Genomic DNA, 20,077 nt, shown 5'->3' with positions numbered 1-20,077 from the left:
TCAGATTTATTTTATATACAGATAAATGCAACCCTAACTGATATGAGGCAATGAGGAACACTGTCAAAGAATGAGTCAACTATACTTCAATTAAAAAAAAAAGAAAAAAGAAAGTGAGAGAAGACTTCAAAGACTTCAGCCCTGTACTTAACCTTTATATGACTGTTTTCTTTTTCTTTAATTGAAAGTCACTATAATTCCTCCTTTATATTCCTTCCAGAGTTATTTTGAGGCTGAAATGAATTTATGACAATGCATTTCATAAACTGTGAAAATACTAAACAAATGTGAGATATTAATAAGGAGTGGTTAGTTCTTGCTATAACATTTTGAACTATGTGGCTTTCATAAGAACTTTTGCTAAGCCTCTTTTCTCATCTGTAAAAAACAAAAATAACAAACATTTATCTTTGTCTCACAGAGTTATCACAAGGTTCAAATGAGATACCTTAGTTTACTACAAATAGTTAACCACCATACAAATGTTGGGAATTGTGGAGTTATTATGAAAGTGGTGTGAATACTGATTTGCATAAAATTCCTGAGGTTGCTTCCTCCTCTAATTTAGCTGGATGACCTTGAGAAATATATCAAACTTCTGAGTCTCATTTTCTCTTCTGTAAGTGGGAGTATTAGTAAATGTACCCCTCCCTCATGTGTTATACTAAGTGTACCAATACTGCTAAGTTAAATTATACTCCAATATCCACTTGCCCTATTTTCCCTAAATGACAGAATCCCTGAACTGGATGCTTGGATGGCTACTGAAAATAAAGACCACATTTCTTAGCCTCCCCTGCGGCTGGGTCCAAGCTACGTTTTGGTCAATGGGATGTGAGCTGAGGTGATGTGTGCAACTTATAGGTCAAAACCCTCAGTGGAAAATGTCCTCCATGTCTCCCCTTTGATCCTCTTCACTGGTGAAATGTGGATGAAGCAGAGAGCCATCCTCAGTCATGCAGAAGGGGGCACCAAAATTTAGCACAGCGAAGCAACAAGAGAGAACAGCCTGCATGCCTGGTCTGTTTGCACACAGGCTGTTAGAGAGGAGAGAAATCAACTATCTTGTTCAGCCTCTGGTATTTTGATGCAATGTATTACAGCAGCCTAAATTAGTAGCCTAACCTATACCCTCACTTATTCAGTAAGGATTAAAGGAAACATGTGAAAGCAATCCCCAAACCATAAAGCAATTATGTAATTAATTTTGAGACACACTGTCCGAATAATGACATAAATCTTCTATAGTTCATCAAATTGTCAACTGTAAAAACTATCTGAATTATGAAAAGAAGATATAGGGTCAGATTAACACAAAACAGATCTGGTCTTGACATACAGAGCCAACACTCAAGTGTATGTTCGGCCCATCTCAGAGGAGCTGGAATTTGGGACACAAAGTATTCTAGAAAGCAAATAAGTTTTAAGAATAATCAAAAATTAACATTGTCTCCATTTCTGTCCACTTGACAGCCAGCCTTTTTATGCAGTGTCAGCCACACCACTGAGACACAGTGAGAAGGGTGGGGTAGAAGACAGAGCTGTATGGATGCTGGGTGTATTCGTTTCCTAGGGCTGTCATGACAAATTACCATAAACACGATGACTTAATAGTAGAGAAATTTATTTTCTCAGTCTTAAAGGCTCACACATTTCACAGTTTATGAAATGTACTGGCAGTCCAAAATCCAGATACTGGTATTGGTAGGATTTCCTTCTGGAAACCATTGGTATTGGTATTCCTTCTGGAAACGCTAAGGGAGAATTTATTCCATGCCTCTCTTCTAGCTTCCAGCAGCTGCCAGCGATATTTGGTGTTCCCTGGCTTATATGCATCACTCTAATCTGTGCCTCCACCATCCCATCCTCTTATCCCGTGTGTCTCTGTAATCTCGGTTTCTTATAAGGACACTCTCGTTGACTTAAGGACCTACCCTAATCCAGGATGAACTCATTGTGATACTTACCTTAATTATATCTGTAAAGACCTGACTTTCAAATAAGGTCACATTCTGAAGTTCTGATTGTTATGGGTTTATAGTCCCCCAAAAGATATGTTGAACACCTAATCCCCAGCATAGCAGAATCTGACCTTATTTGAAAATGAGATTACTGTAGATGTAATTAGCTAAATGAGGCCATGGCAGAGCAGGGTGGGCTCTTAATGCAGTATGACTGGTGCCTTTATAAGAAGAGAAGTGACACAGAGACACAGATACATAGGCAGAATGCCATGAGGTGCTGAAGGCAGAGAGTGGAGCGATGTGTTCACAAGACAAGGAACAGACAGACTGCTTTCAAACTATTAGAAACTAAAAGAAAAACATGGAAAAATTCTCCCGTATAGGTTTCAGAGAGATCATGTCTCTGTCAACACCTTGATTTTGGACTTCTAGCCTCCAAAACTGTATTAAGACTACATATCTGTTGTTTAAAGACACACAGTTTGTAGGGTTTTTTTTGTTGTTGTTTTTATGGCAACCCTAAGAAATGAATACAGGGGTGAACACGAATTTGAGAGGGACATTATTCAACCCACAACACCTTGTCATTAGGGCTGCTTTCAAAGCTGGCACTGGCAAAATGGATACTGTCAACATCAAGAACCTCAGAGAACAGTGGAGCCAAAAGGCCATAATCCTTGCCCCGTGTTCTTGATGGGAATGACTAATTAAAAGTATGATGAGTCACTTCAGACTGTCAGTGATACTGCTTAAACCACTAACTCTTTCCCTCAACTTCTCCACCCTGACAAATCATGGCATCATTCTGGACCTGTAACCACAGGCCACAATATCACTGCTATTCAGAAGACCATGGCTAGCCTCTCTGGCAAACTACAGCATAATGGCTGTGGTGATACCAAAATGTCCTGCCAGTATCCACTAGTACTGGCAAGGCTCTGGGCGAAGTCATCCTGAGCTGCATGGGAAGCTCTCTGACATGGTCTTCAACACTCCCAACGTGACGATCAAAGATCTGACCTGCCATTTGCACAAAGATAATAAACATGACTACATCAAGAAGGTGGGGTAGGCAAGGGTCAAATGGATCTCTGAAGAGTGTCCAGGGCTACACTAGGATTAGCCTGATTAGTAAGACTTCCAATGTAACACCATCCAATTTTGATGCTGAGGTTGCCAAGTTGCCATTGCCCCTAACCACCACAATATCGAGCTTACTTCCTGACATGACAACAGATTTGGTTAAGGCTCCTTGATGGTGGATCTCAAACCCACATGGAATCCAACGTGTAAGTAAGAGCCCTGGACCTTATCCCCAGCAACAGCACAAGAGAAACAGAGAGGAACTCAGCTGCTGGTAAGTCTGTGCCCAACTGTGTTCCTCAATACTATCTCTCATTGTCAGTCAGTTTCTATCCTCTAAAGAAAGTTTAGAAAGCTCTGCTTCATCATATATTATCATTACCAATGACAAAATCCTCACTGTATCCAATGAAAGGGTGAGGTATGGTAGGGGATTGACTTTAATAATTACTGAGCTACAGCTGAGACTCTGATAGGATGGTTAAGTACTACTGACAAATGATTTAACATCATTAACTCTCAAAAGCTCTAGTGCATTTCTTACCTGTATATTCAGAAAATGGCTTATGTATCACTCCTAGCACAGGTTTACCATTCACAGCCACACATACCATAGTAGTGACATACTTTCGAAGATCCTCTATGAAGAAAAATACAAAAAACCAATAACAAAAATTATTCAAATAAATAATTTAAAATTTTAAATTAAAAAATCAAGTCAAATACTTAGAACAGTCCCTGCACAAGGGATGCACTCACTAAATATTATCACTATTACATGATCAGGGCAATTCTGGTTTAGGAAAAATTTTTATTTATAAGGCCCACATTCCAAGAACTTACCAACTAGAAGGAGGGCACACAGATAAGCAATTAACTTTACCATATACACCAACAGGACAGAGAAGAAGGAAGAACTGAATACGTCTAAGACAGACACAGTGCATGACAGAGGAGCTACAGAAATGAAATCTGAGCTAGGGCTAGGTACAAAAAACAAAAGAAAATGGAGATGAGGGCAGTAATTCTGTTTTGCTATTTAATTACCCCTGGGTGCCTAGGATTTACTATTCTGAATTCCAAAGATAGATGTATACGCAATAAAACCTAAATTCCCCAAATCACAAGTAAATATTGTATTCTGGCTATATAAATAAATACCCGAACTCACACCTCAATATGTAACTCAATATGTAAACAAACACTTCAATAAATAGGTCTCCAAAAGGAACCATTTTGTTGTTGTGACTGCTAAAAATACCCTTTCACTGAAGATTCAGTGATACAGTGAATCCCTATCACCAATAGGAGTATGCTATAATGTACTTGGTTTTGGGGTTAGGGGGAAAGTTTGAGAATAACTGATCCAGTCCAAAGGTTTCATATCGCACTGTGTTAATCCAGTCGTCTATCTTAAAATCTAATTGGAAAAATTGTGTAAGATCAGTAAAGTATTTACCACCAAGTATATACTACCTGCCTTTCTTCTGGTTATTCAATATATAATGGCAATCTAAAGTTTGAGATGAATTCTAATGTAAAGTTACCTGTATATTCCTGTGTAGCATCAAGTGGATCGATCCAGACAGTAACACTTTCTGCTGGTACCTCTTTAGGGGTGGCTATTTCCTTCAGGATGTCCTCAGGAATCTTATGATCCCATAAGATAACCTCTTGATCAGCTGCATCCACATGTTCCTCAGTATTTATCTGCACCAAAAATAGATGACAATTAAAAAATTTAGGAAGAAAAAAACACCACCTGAGAAAACACAAAAGAGAAAAACATTTCAGACTAAATCGCACAAACTGAAAGTAGGTAAATCAGTATTTTTATTTTGAAGCATTTCACTGTAAAATGGAAACATATTATTTAAAGAAATTCCAGCAACATCTTATCTTCAAGTACTTTCCAATCTAATATTCAAGCGGTTTGTTGCCTAAGACAGAGAATCCAAATATAGAGAAATATAAAGAAACTAAGAAACAAACTATTTAGAGCTTAATGATATTTATAAAAAATAGTAGATCTACAGTGTGAAAATAAACCGACACCATTACAGAACACTGAATTGAACACAATCAACTATAAGAAGAGGAGAAAAGTGACAACGGACTTAAATATGCCTTAAAAGAGAGAACTGATGAATGCTAAGAGACACGATGTCCTAGAAAAATAATCATCTAAAATATACCTTTGATCAATAATAAAAAAGAAACCTGGAAATAATGATAGATCATAAGCTAGTAATTATAAAATGTAAACAATGTTGAGATGAGTAATCCAAAAGGACAAAAAAAGATCACTCTTCTCTTCATTATAAACCAAAGCTATGTCACAGGATAAAATGCTAAGGTCAAATTTTCTATTTTTACTTACTAGGAAACAAAATTAAAATATAAAATAAATCTGATTCATCATACAGGTATGTAAAGGTGCAGGTGAGTAGAAAACCACTGCTTTCAACAGTGAGCTTCTTAATGAATACTTAAAACATATTCTGGTTTATAAAACAATGATTTAAATTAATGTGTTAGAATTGCATTTACTTCTGTAAATAAAGGACATTCCAATGAGGCAAATCTAAGAACTGACTGCATTTTAAGAATGACATTAATAGGGGCACCTGGGTGGTGCAGTCGTTAAGCGTCTGCCTTCGGCTCAGGGCATGATCCCAGCATTCTGGGATCGAGCCCCACATCAGGCTCCTCCGCTATGAGCCTGCTTCTTCCTCTCCCACTCCCCCTGCTTGTGTTCCCTCTCTCGCTGGCTCTCTGTCAAATAAATAAAATAAAATCTTAAAAAAAAAAAAAAGAATGACATTAATAATAGACTGTCAACCTTATTCAAATACTACCTCATCAAAAGACTCCCTTTATCAAATCATAACATACGCATGCAAGAAAAATGTCCCCAAGATGTGAATTTCCAGTAGGAACAAAGACTTAAGCAGGACAGACTTTGGGTACTGTGCTGACAAGCTCCCTTTCCACAGCAGATCACTGTGTTTATACTGCACGTGACTCCATACCCAGACCCCATACTACAGTGTCAGAGGGATTCTAACACTGACACCTATGTAAGTAAAAAGTCATACATGGTGAAAACCCTACAAATACCAGCAATCTCTGGAAAAGTGCCTTGACATATTCCAAACTGTCACAGAGAAAGTTAAAAATAGTAATATTCTAGAAACATCAAGCCACTTAAATAAAAAAAATATTTTTAGTACAGTGTACAGTAAACATCCAATCCATCCATTCACTTATTCCTTTATTGATTCCACAAATGTTTACTGATTACCTACTATATGCCAGTTACAGGGTCTGATGTATAACAGTGATCAATTTGAGACAAAAATCTCTGCCCTTGTGGAGCTTAGTAGAAATTCTAGAGGAGGAGATAAACAATAAACAAGATACATAAGTAAAATGTGATATCCTGAATAGTGACAATAAGGAGACATAAAATGTAGCAGGGAAGAAGTGTGCTGTAGGACAGCAGAAGAAAGATTATTCTTTAAGATAGGGTACCTGAGGTTAGTCATACTAGCCAAAAATTAGAAACTACCAAATGTCCATCACCTGATGAATGGATAGACAAAATGTGGTATATCCATACAATGAAATGTTATTCAGCCAAAAAAGAAATGAAGTACTATTCATACTATAGCACTGATGAACCCCCAAAACGTTATGCTAAGTGAAATAAGCAATAAACAAGAAATCACATACTGCATGATTCCATTTATGGTGAAATGTCTTAACAGGCAAATCTATGGAATCAGTGTATCAGTGGTTGCCTGGGGTAAGGCTGGGAACAGAGATTAGCAGTAAATAGGCACAGGTATATTATTAGGGTGATGAAAATGTTCTAAAACTGATTAATGACAAATGTTGCACACCTTGGCAAATCTAAAAACTACTAAACTGTAAATTTGCAATGGGCAAATTATATAATATGCAAAATATGCTGCAATAAAGTTGCTGTGTGTTTTCAAAGATAGGGTAGCTAAGCAAAAAGTGGTATTAGAATGACAATTTAAATTAAGTGAGCTTAGCAGGCATCTAAAGGAAGCACCTTCCAGCCCATGCAGTAAAAATGCAAAGGCCCTGATCTAGGAGTGTGCCTAGTATATTCAGAGCAAGCAAGGAGGCAAGTATGGCTAGAACAGAGTAAGCCAAGAAGAAAGGAGCTGGATGGAGGCGAGGTTTGGTTTGACAATAATGGAAACCCCATGGTGAAGGACTCTGCAGGCATGACATGGAGGAAGCTGTCCTCCATCGTAATCTCTGTTAACAATGTGCAAAGCATCCTAGCCATTGCAGAAAGCTAAAGGAGGGTAGCCTATGTAGGGAGGTACAGAGATAGAAAGGAAGAAGTGAAATCGTAACATGCAACCTGGACTTATTACTGAGAAAATCCAAAAGAACTTGTAGATAAATCACAGAATAACAGAATGCAGCAAAATCTCTAGATACAAGATCAATATTTAACAATCATTTGCATTTTTTATATACCAGCGACAAATATTAAAAGTCCTTAATATAAAAATGGAAGCCATTTAAGCTAACAAAAGAAGTAAATTATCCGGACATAAAAGTACCCAAGATGTGCAAAAGCATTATGGAGAAAATTAAGCTGTAAAAAAAAACATTAATGAGTTAAAAATGATAAAGATGTCAATTCTCCCATCAGTAAATCTATAGATTTAATGAAAACTCCAATCAAAATCCCTACAGGTTTTTGTTTTTGTTTTTTTAACCCCTTCTTGGAAAAAGAGCAAGCCATTCTGGTGAAAGAAAGGGGAAAAAAAAAGAATTATCACAGTGGGATGACTTTCCTGACCAGATTATCAAGACTTACTTTAATGTTAGAATAATTAAGACTGTGACACTAGTGACATATTTGGCTTTTCCCCCCAGCTTCACGGAGAAAGCTATACATACATATACACATATAGATATATATGCAATGTGTACAGAGTGAGGATTATTGATATAAGTATATACTGTAAAATGATTACCACGATCAAGTTAATTAATGCATCTATCACTTATTTACTTTTTTCCTTTGTGGTAAGAACATTTAAGATCTACTCTTGAAGCAAATTTCAAGTATACAATACAGTATTACTAGCCATAACAATCTGACTATATATTTGATGCTCAGAACTTACTCATCTTAGTTGTAACTACAAATTTATACCCTTAGACCAACATCTCCTCTATTCCCTCATTCCCTAGACTCTGGCAATCACCATTCTAATCACTGTTTCTATGAGCTCAACTTTTTTTTCTTTTTTTTTAAAGATTCCACTATTAGTAATACCATGCAATACTTTCTCTCTGTGGCTTATTTCACCTAGTATAATGCCTGCCAGTTTCATCCATGTTGTCCCAAATGGCAGGATTTCCTTCTTTTTAATAGCAGAATAACATTCCTCTGTGTGTGTCTGTGTGTGTGTGTGTATGTGTGTACATACATATATACCCTTTTTTCTTTATCCATTAACCCACTGACAGACATTTAACTATCATTTCCATATTTTGGCTATTGTGACTATTGCCACAACGAACATAGGAGTGCAAATATCTCCAGATACTAATTTCATTTAGAGATATATCCAGAAGTGGAACTGCTGGATCACATGATAGTTCTATTTTAAGTTTTTTGAGAAGCCTCCATTCTGCTTTCTATAATGGCTATACCCATTTACATTCCCACCAATGGCGTAAAAGTTCTCTTTTCTCCGTATGCTTGCCAACATTTACCTCTCGTCTAATAACAGCCACCCTAACAGGTGAGGTAATATCTCAACTGTAGTTTTGATTTATATTTCCCTGATGATTAGTGATGTTGAACACCTTTTCATGTAACTGACAGTCATTTGTAGTCTTTGGAAAAATGTATATTCAGGTCCTTTGCCCATTTTTAATTGGATTACTTACTTATTCTTTTGCTATTGAATTGAATGAATTCCTTATATAATTTAGATATTAGCCCCTCATCAGATATATGGTTTACAAATATCTTGTCATTCCATAGTTGCCTTTTCCTTTAGTTGTTTTCTCTGTTGTGCAGAAGCTTAACTTGACATTGTTTTGTTTACTTTTACTTTTGCTTTTTTTTTTTTTTTTTTTTTTAAGAGGGTGGGGAAACAGAGAAAGAAAATGTTAAGCAGGTACCATGCTAGGTGGGGCTCAATCTCACAACCCTGAGATCATGACCTGAACTGAAATTAAGAGCCACCCAGGTGGCTGTATTTTTGCTTTTGATTTCTGTACTTTTAGTGTCTTTTCCAAAAAATCATCGTTAAGACCAGTATTAAAGAGCTTTATGGTTTCAGGTGGTATATTTAAATCTTTTGTGCATTTTGAGTTAGTTTCTGTTGAGTGGTGTAAGATGGGGATCCAGTTTTATTCTTTTGCATATAGATAACCAGTTTTCCCAGCACCTTTATTGAGGAAACTATATTTTCCCTGTAGTATGTTCTTGATGCCTTGTCAAAGATTAGTTAAATGTGTATGTGTGACTTTATTTCTATATTCTACTCCTTTTGTCTATGTGTATGTTTTATGCCACTACCATACTGTTGCGATTACTATAGCTTTGTAATATAATTTTAAATCAGGAAATGTGATGCCTCCAGCTTTGTCCTTCTTGTTTAAAATTGCTTCAGCTACTTGGGTCTTTTGTGGTTCCCTGTGAATTTTGGATTATTTATTCTATTTCACTGAAAACTGCCATTGGAATTTTGATAGCGACTGCACTAAATGTGTAGACTGCTTTGAGCAGCATGGACAATTTAACAATACTAATTCTTCTAATCCAAGAAATGCAACACCTGTCCATTTATTTGTGTCTTCTTCAATTACTTCTATCAATGACTTAAAGTTTTTAGTATACAGATCTTTCACCTGCTTGGTTAAATTTATTCCTAAGTATTTTATTGTTTTTGATCCTATTGTAAACGGAATTGTTTTAATTCCTCTTTCAAATAGTTCATTGTTGCTAATACAAAGAAATAATGATTTTTGTTTGATTTTGTATCCTCACAACTTTACAGAATTATTATTAGTTCCAACAGTATTTTGCTAAAAATTTTAGTTTTCTGTATGTAAAATCATATCATCTGCACACAATTTTACTTCTTCCTTTCTGATTTGGATGCATTTTATTTCTTTTACGTACCTAACTGCTCCAACTAGGACCTCCAATACTATATTGAATGTAAGTGCTAAGAGTGGGCATCCTTGTCTTCCTGATGTTAGGAGAGAAGCTTTTAGATTTTCATGAATGGTATCATGTTAGCTGTGGGCTTGTCATATATGGCCTTTATTATGTTGAGGTATATTTCTTCTATACCTAATTTGTTGAGTTTTTATCCTGAAAAAATGTTGAATTTTGTCAAATGCTTTTCATATTTACGTTTTTATTTTTATATTGAGATAATCATATGATTTTTAGCTTTCATTCTGTTAATGTGGTATATCACATTGATCGATTGATTTGCATATATGGAAACCATCCTTCAGCGCAAGGATAAATCCCACTTGATCATGGTATTTGATCCTTTTAATGTCTGTTGAATTCAATTTGTTATATTTTGTTGAGGATTTTTGCATGTTATGTTCATGAGGAATAGTGGCCCATGATTTTCTTTTCTTGTAGTGTCCCTGCATACCTTTGGTATCAGGGTAATGCTGGCTTCATAAAGTGAGTTTGGAAGTGTTCCATCCTCTTCAATTTGGGGGAAGAATTTGAAAACGACTAGTATTTTTCCTGTAAACGTTTGGTAGACCAGTGAAGAAGACATCTAGTTCTGGGATTTTCTTTATTGGAAGTTTGATTAATGATTCGATCTCCTTACAGGTCGGTTTAGGTATTCTATTTCCTCATGACTCAGTCTTAGTAGATTGTATGTTTCTAGGAATTGATCCATTTCTTCTAGGTTATCCAATTTGTTGACCTGTAATTGTTCACAGTCTCTGATGATCATTTGTACTTTGCAGTATCAGGTGTAATGTTTATATTTTCATTTCTGAACTTATATATTTGAATCCTTTTATCTTTCACTAGCTAAAGGTTTTCAACCTAATCTTTTCAAAAAAACCAGCTCTTAGTTGGTATTTTCTATTGCTTTTCTAGTCTCTATTTCTGCTCTAACCTTTGTTATTTCCTTCCTTCTGCTAACTTTGAACTTAGTTTGTTCTTTTTCTAGTTCCTTAAGGTACAAATGAGGTTGTTTATCTGAGATCTTTTTTTTTTTAATGTAAGCATTTATCATTATAAATTTCCCTTTCAGAACTGCTTTTGCTGCATCCCATAAGTTTTGGTATGTTGTACTTCCATTTTTGTTAATTAATTAATTTTTAGAGAGGGAGAAAGGGGGGGGTGCAGCAGAGGGAGAGAATCTTAAGCTGGCTCTGAACTGAGTGCAGGACTCGATATCACAACTCTGAGATCATGACATAAGCCAAAATCAAGAGGTGGACACTTAACCAACCAAGCCACCCAGGCACCCATTTTTGTTAATTTCAAGATTTTTTTTCATTTCTCTTTTTACGTCTTCTTGAACCCGTTGGTTGTTCAAGGGTACGCTGTTTAATTTTCATAGATCTCTGCATCTTCCAGCTTTTGTCCTGTCACTGACTTCTAGTTTTACACCACTGTGGTCAAAAATGACCTATGATTATGATTTTAATCTTCAATTTGTTAGGACTTGTTTTCTGGCCTTACATTGCTATCTACCCTGGAGAGTATTCTATATGAGCTTGAGAAGAATGTATATTCTGCTACTGTTGGATGAAATGGTCTGTATATATCTGACACTGCCTGTATCAGTTTGAAGTATAGTGCAAGTTCATTATTTCCTTATTGATGATTTGTCTAGATGATTTATCCACTGGTTAAAGTGAGATATTGAAGTCTTTATTATTGCACTGCTGTCTGTTTCTGTCCTCAGATCTATAATATTTGCTCAATATATTTAGTGCTCTGATGTTGGGTGCATATGTATTTACAACTGTTTTATCTTCTTGATAAACTGACCCTTCTATCATTACATAATTTGTTCTTTGTCCCTTGTTAGAGTGTTTTACTTAAAGTCTATTTTGTCTGATAGCAGTATAGCTATCCTGTTCTCTTAGGGTTTCCATTTGCATGGGATATTTTTTTCCCATCCCTTCACTCTGATCCTATGTGTGTCTTTAAAGTTGAAGTGTTTCTCTTGTAGGTAGCAGAGAGTTGGGTCTTTTTTTTTTTTTTTTAATCCATTCACCTGCTCTGTTTTTTGATTGGCGAATTTCTACATTTCAAATAATTATTAGTAAGTAGGTACTTACTAATGCCATGTTGTTAACTGCTTCCTGGTTTTTTGTAGCTTCTTTGTTCCTTTCTTCATTCCTTTTCTCTAGCTGTCTTCCTTTGTGATTTGATGATTTTTCATGGTGGTATCCTTTGTCTATCAGAGGTTTTGCCTTGTGGTTATCATGAGACCTACATAAAATATCTTGTAGTTATAACAGTCTATTTTAAGTTGATAACTTTGATTGCATATGAACTCTTTCCTCTTTTACTCCCTCTGCAACATGGTTTTCATATGTTACATCTTTTTATATTCTATATCCATTAACAAATTTTTGTAACTATAGTTTTAAAAAATACTCATCTTTTAACTTTTATATTAGAGTTAAATGATTTACACACCACTATTACATTAGAATATTCTGAATTTCACTATATACTTACCAGTGAATTTTATACTTCGTTTTCATATTACTATTTAGCATCCTTTCATTTCAGCTTGAAGAATTCCCTTTAACATTTCTTGTTAAGCTCTAGTGGTGATGCATTTATTTGTCTGAGAATCTTTATCTAATCTGTATTTCTGAAGGAGAATGCTACAAGGTAAAGTATTCTTGGTTGGCCGGTTTTTTTTTTTCTTTCAGCACTCTGAATATATCATCCTACTCTCTCCTGGCCTGTAGGGTTTTGGATGAAATATTTGCTGACAGCTTAATGGGGGTTCCCTTGTATCAGATGAGTTTCTTTTCTACTGCTTTCAAAATTCTTTGATTTTTAACAGTTTTATTATAATGTATCTCAGTAAAGTCCTCTTTGAGTTGAATTTGTGGACCTATGAGCTTCACATAGCTAGATGTCCCTATTTCTCCCCTGATTTGCAAAGTTTTCATCTACCATTCCTTTAAATAAGCTTTCTGCCCTTTTTTTTCTCTCCTTCTCTGGCACTCCCAAAAGGTAAATAGTTATACTTGCTGGTGCCCCATAATGCACATAGGCTTTCTTCATCTGTTTATTTTCTTTTTTCTCTGTTGACTGGATGACTTCATATGATGTTTCAGAGTTCGTGGATTCTTTCTTCCGCTTGATCGAGTCTTCTGCTGATTCTCTCTACTGCATTTTCATTTCCTGTATTCTTCAGCTCTAAAATTTCTAGTGGCTTTTTTTAACTTCTCTTTGTTGTATCTCTCCTTTTGTTCATGTATTGTTTCCTGATTTCTTTGAGTTGTCTGTGTTCTCTTAAACTTAAAACAATTACTTTGAATTCTTTGACAATTTGTAGATCTCTATGGGGGGGGCAGTTAAATAGGAAATTATGTTCCTTTGGCAATGTTCTATTTCCTTATTTTTTTTGTATTTCTTGAAGTCTTGCATTGCTGCCTTCACATCTGAAGAAGGAGTTCTCTCCTCCAGTCTTTACAGACTGGCTTTGGGAGAGAGCTATCTCACCTTGAGTCTGATGTGGGATTCTGAGGCTTTCTCTGACCTCTTCTATGGATGTGCCTTCTCCACACATTTTGGTCCCTCCTGAAGGGCATTCGTAAGATTATATGTTTTGTCTCAATCCCACAAAGCCAGGCCAGTGCTGAGAGCCTCCCATTTGTTTTCTCTAGGGTGGTACCCTGAAATACTGAAGTTTGTGAGCCTTTTCCCAATTCCATAGTTATGCTGGCTTTCTCCACTTGTTTGCTAGCCATTTGCAAAGGCTCAGTCTCACCGTCTATAAGAGCACACGCTAAAATCAGGCCAATGTGGGTGAGTGGGTTGGGTTTGGGCAAGGCATATAGAGTGTTGAGGGTGACTGTGAGCCAGTTGAGGGGATCTGAGAGTGAGCAGTCCCCAGTGGCTTGTGGGAAGCCTTCCTGATGGGTATCTATAAACAGATTCATAGCATCCCTTTGGAGTTCTGAGCCCTGGTTTATGTGTTCCCACAGCCTCTCCCAACCCCTCAGCCTTACAGATCACTTTAGTAATGTAGGTGACAAGGGACAGAAGTGAGTTTCTTGGGCAGTGTCCTGCTTGGCTGGAAAAGCCAGGTACTCACACACTTCTGTGGATGAAATTGCAGGCTGCAGGGGTCTCTCCTGGCACCAACCTTGATGGAGGGGTGACGCAAGCAAAGTGAAAATGTTCCTCTTACTCTCATCAATGCATCTATTCTTAAGACTTTTTTTTTGGCCCCAATGGTGTGCTGGAACTTCTCTGCTGGACTCCCAGGCTCCTACAAAGGAACTCTTGTCTGTGAATGACTACCAAAATCAATATCCTGAGAGGGAATGACAGTAGAGAACTCCTATTCTACTATCTTGCAGACATCAATTTGAAGTATTTTGGATTTAGAGCCCAGATACTTAATAATAATACAATGCTAGGCTATGTCAGATGAATGAATGTAAGAGTAACACCATACAAACACCACAGAATAAACTTAAACAAACAACAAATGTGACTCCCAGAAACTACAAAGTAGTTCACAAACTACAAACCCCTGTAGTTTACAAAAATAGCAATGCTAAGTCTAGGGAAGCAACTACAGTGCCTTATGATTAAGATTTTTGCCTAAAGTTCAGGTCAGCTTCTCCATATCCTTTCAATGTAGTATGACCTAACAAATTATAGAACTGTATACGAAAACATCTTTCCTGAGAGTCAAGTCAGGAAGAAACAAATGGAACAAGAGAACAAAAACACCAGCACAGTGTCCTCATCTGCTTTTGCACAACTGCTATTTGTAAACCTGCCACACCTACAAATTGAATAAATCCACTTTCCACCAATGTGAACAGCTTAGAAACAGCTGGTAAGATCAAGATCAGTAAGTCTATCTCAATTCTTTTCCACATTTCACCAGCCAGTAAGTCCTGGAAATTCTACCTCCCAATTCTAAATATATGAAATTATGTATACCAACCAAATCTTGATTTAAACCACCATCTATCTCTCACTTGGATTTCTAATATAGCCTTCGATTGCTCTGGTCTCCTATAATGCATTCACCGATTCATTCATTCATTCATTTAACAACTATTAATGACCATATATTCTAAACTTTTTTGGACACTACGATAAAATAATGAACAAAATGGAAAAAGCTCCTTTATGGAGCTTCCCTTTGCAACCCAGCAACCGGCCATCTTCCTAAATCAGAGTATTGTCACTCCCTGCTTAAAACCTGCCAATGATTTCTCATTACACAAAATAAAATTCAGACTCCTTACCTTCATCTACAAAGTAAGGACTGGATGATTTGGCTCCAGTAACCTTTCTCTATTTGCACCCTTATTTATACACTCCAGACTTGTCTTTTCTGGTCCCTTGGCCTTAGGGCCTTTGTACTTGTACTCTTCTGCTCACACACTCCTCCCAAATCTCTTCATGATAGTCTGCTACTTATTCAGATCTCAGTTCAAGTGACAGAGCTTTACAATGGCCTGCTCTGACTACCATGGCCAAAGCAGAAGCCCCCACTCACTCTTCTGACATGATCTTAATTTCTCTTCTTCAAAACCCTTATCAGTATCTGAAATCAGTTTATTTGTTCACATGTGTATCATCTATGCTGACCCACCAAAACTTAAGTTTTATGAGTTCTAGGACACAATTTCCTTCATACTATAGCCACATCCCACTTAAGCCAATGTCTGGCACAGTAGGTGTTGAATAAATACTTCTGCATCGACATTATTCTTTGCCAATGTACTTTCATTTCTTCCCCATAACCATTTCCATTCAATCTACTCTCCTTCCCTCACTGCTACTGCCTATCTGTCTCAGTCCTCAACAGGGACTGAAGAATAGGAAACCAAGACTTCAAAATACAATTAATGCTATTCATATGAAAGTTCAGTTTCTTTGGGGTTGAAGAGGCTTTTGGTTAATTCCTTAGGAAGGTACCAACTACCGCATTTCTCCATAAATCATAGTATCATAAAAAGTTTTCAGATACAGTGCTTTGCACTGTGCCTGTCACACAGCAGCCATTTGATAACCATTTTCTAAATGGATGTCCTCTTCCATCTTTTTAGAAGCTTTTTACTATCAATACCATCTTTCACAGATATACCTATAAATAATTAATCATGTTCTAGAGTCTCACATCTTTAAAACACCAAAAAAAAAAAACAAAAAAAACATTGAAACTTCTTAGTCCCATTATAAGACCCCAGCCAAGCTCCTTAGAAGTCCAATTTCTTAAAAGCTTTGTCTTTACTATCTCCATCTTTCCTGTCCCATCTATGCTTCCTTTCCATCAACCCACCAAGCAAGCTCTCACAAAGTTCACCAATGACCATTCACCATACAGAACAAGAGTATGTTCTGGGTGCCTGAGTGGCTCAGTTGTTAAGTGTCTGCCTTTGGCTCAGGTCATGATCCCAGGGTCCTGGGATCAAGCCCCACATCAGGCTCCCTGCTCAGTGGGATGCCTGCTTCTCCCTCTCCCACTCCCCCTGCTTGTATTCCCTCTCTCTCTGGCTGTCAAATAAATAAATAAAATCTAAAAAAAAAAAAAAAGAGAGTATGTTCTATCATTGCCAGCTCCTCAATTTATTGGGAATGTGACTTACTAGGTTAGTCACCTAATCTTTCTGAGCTGCTAAAAGTGGCTGATAAATATAGCTTCCTACTGGGTTCTCTGTGAACTAATGAAATAGAATAGGTATAACAAACAAGCTTAGCATAATGCTTAACACAGAGTAAGCATTTAATAAAAGCTGGCTACTATTATTATTAAATGATTATTTTCAATCTTTGTTACCCTTGGCGTTAGGCCCTTGATCTTCCCCTTTCACTCTATATTCTTTCCATAAGCAATCCTGTCCACAATGAGTTTCAATTAATATCACAACAAAGATGACTCACAAATTCATATTTCAAATTCAGATGTCTCTTCAGAGCTTCAGACCCATATATTCAAATACCTCCTTAGCATGCCCCCTTGGCTGTATCAAAGACAACTTTAACTTCCTAAGTCTAAGATGGCACTCATAATCTGCCCCCTTAGACATGTCATGCTTCACTCTTCATCTCCAGCAAAACACCAATTGTGAAAGCCAGACATAGAAGGGTATCCTCTGTTATCATCCTTAGAAATTCTCTCATCTCTTTCCAATTCTACCTTCTCTACAGGCATACCCCCAATTTAAAATGTATCATCTTTCTCTTGAAAAAACCTCCTAACTGGTTTACTCCCTCCAAACTATTCTCCAAGCATCAACCCTGAGGCCTTCTAATCATTCAAAATACTACAGGTTAGTTAAAAGTACACTGTAATTATACCTCCTATACTGCCTTATATACAGAATTAAACAGACCTGAGATGATTCTCAGGCCATTAAGTAAATCTCTTGCAGGCCTAAATTATTTTCTAGTAAATTATTTAGCCTCTGCAAGCCTCAATTTCTGTATCTGCAGAATGGAAGCAATAGTACTTTACTTCCTATATTGTCGTTAAGAGTACATTAATAATGGGAATAAAAAGCTTAAAAGCTTAATTCAGTGCTTGCTACTTACTGAGAACTAAATGTTAGCTAGTAAACCAAGCTGAGTATAACTTTCCCATTGCCCAAGTTCTGGATCTCATCTCTTGCACAGCCTATTTTAACACACCCCTAAACTGGTCTCACCCACCTCCAAATGCACACAGCCCAAACAAAGCATATTGCAGGCTTCAAGAAAGTCAGGTAAACCTGGTCTTTAGTACTTTAGGATTAAGTTAAAGATCAAGTCCAAACCTCTTTGAGCTTGGCATACGATCCAGCGCATCTACCTTCCTAATTTCTTCCAAAGTCATTTCCCCCGATGTGCATTGGATTCATACCCATCAGGATACTTGAATTTACTATACTACCACCTCTACTGGGCCAGCTCCTTTCAACTTGTTTTTTTTTTTTTTTCTGTCTGCAATGCATATGTCTGCACTAATTATCAAATTACTAATTATCTAGATTTTACAGAAGTGGAAACTGCAGCTCAAATAAGTGAAATGACCGGCCAGGATCACATAGGTAGGTGATTGGACAAGATGTCAAGGCAAGTGTTCCTTTTTTTAGATTTTACTGACTTGAGAGAGAGAGAGAGAGAGAGAGAGAGGGAGAGCACGAGCGCGCACAAGCAGGGTGAATGGCAGGCAGAGGGAGAGAAGCAGACTCCCTGCTGCGCAGAGAGCCCTATGAGGGGCTGGATGTGGGGCTCAATCCCAGGACCCTGGGATCGTGACCTGATGATGTTTAACTGACTGAGCCACCCTGGCGCCCCTCAAGGCAAGTGTTCTTAGCACTATATTAGCACTTCTCAGACTTTTCCAATGAGCAGTCTGGTTGAGAGAAGAGTTTAACTCCCATCCTAGAGGTCAAGCAAGGCATAGACCCAAGACTCCGACCAGCTTGGAGTACCATGCTTTAACTTCAAATAAAATGAATCATTTTCAAAATCAAAAACTTTGAACAAGTAAAGTGGAGGACATAAAGCCTCTCACATTGAGAGTTCTCTGTGTGTTAAACTGAAACTATAAATCCAAGTGTATCTGTTTTGCAGCTATAAATCCACTACAAAAACCTATCTTCAGCTTTCATTTTCATCACTATTCAGAAGGATATCATTAAAGACAGTATCATGCAAATGGCTGCAGTTACTATTACTTTCTCACAATAAAATCAAGCATAGCCAGAGTGTTTAGGAAGAGAAGGACTGCCCTGAGGACTCTCCCAAGATCCCTAAAATAAATAAAGGCTGAAGACAAAAGGAAATCCACTGATCCTAGGCCAAACTTGAGTCTTCTTAGGATAACAGTCATTTCTGCAGAGTAAGTCTTCTCAACTGGGGCACCAACTGAAAACTTAGGCTATATCATTCTTTGTTATGGAGAGCTGTCCTGTGCGTTGTGGGCCATTTACGGTCTACCTAGCAGATGCCAATAGCATTCCACCCCCAGTTGTAACAAGCAAGTATCTCCAGACTTTGCCAAATGTCCCTCGAGGGCAAAACCACTCCCACTTGAGTACTCTAGAGTGTCTTGAGATATACACCTGGTATATCCCTGAACGGACAAGTGAACATCAGGAGAGCTCAAGCCTCTAATTCTAGACAGGAAAATCGTGGGAGAAAATAAGAGACCTCTCCCTGTTTGCACAGGGCGTTAGGATAAAAGAAGAAAGTATTTGTGGCTTCTCAATGCTAATTTTCCATAAGGAAGTAAACTGAGTGGGATTTGACTTAAATTCCTTAACAAAAAATTCCAGGTGAGGCTTCAAAAACAATCAGACATTTAAGACTGCATTCGGGGTGCTGCAGGACGAGAGGGAAGAAAAGCATCCAGGACTGAGTTTCTACTTAGATGACAGTATTTGGCCTCTAGTCTAACAACACAGTGATAAAAGGAGGCAGCTCAACATGACACCACTTTGACATCGTATAAATGAACACAATCTCCTCTACTCCATCAAAAGCCCAACACATAAAGATATACATGTGAACATTCAGACAGTCACAAGAAAACAAGAAGCTATTTTACGTAGAACCTTCAACATCTGCAATTCTGAAAGCCTAGCTTTTATGTTTAATAAAATGCAGCTCACCACCCTTGGCAGCTATTCCCTTAGCATTTGCTAATAAGTGAGAAAACAAATGCAGAATCCTGTGGAAGTTACCCAAAGCAAAAGGTTTGGTAGGGATGGGGTGTAGTTCACATGTGAACACACATGCACACACTTCCATGTTTTTGGTA

At 37.3% G+C, this 20,077-nt stretch overlaps 1 protein-coding gene across 1 annotated transcript in view; it reads right to left on the bottom strand.

The window, feature by feature from the left end:
* Positions 1 to 20,077, bottom strand: part of BPNT2 (3'(2'), 5'-bisphosphate nucleotidase 2) — a 36,796-nt gene that overhangs the window by 14,276 nt on the left and 2,443 nt on the right. The window contains exons 2-3 of the mRNA XM_045789059.2: positions 4,595 to 4,757; positions 3,592 to 3,687 (exon numbers count right to left, since the gene is read on the bottom strand). Of these exons, the coding sequence (XP_045645015.1) occupies positions 3,592 to 3,687; positions 4,595 to 4,757 (259 nt within the window). The remainder of the gene's footprint in view (positions 1 to 3,591; positions 3,688 to 4,594; positions 4,758 to 20,077) is intronic.

This window comes from Ursus americanus, chromosome 9, assembly GCF_024610735.1.
Source record: "Ursus americanus isolate L20-20 chromosome 9, mUrsAme1.1.p, whole genome shotgun sequence".
Lineage (NCBI taxonomy): Eukaryota > Metazoa > Chordata > Mammalia > Carnivora > Ursidae > Ursus > Ursus americanus.
Note: the sequence above shows the minus strand (reverse complement) of the source record. Positions and strands in the feature narration are given on the sequence as shown.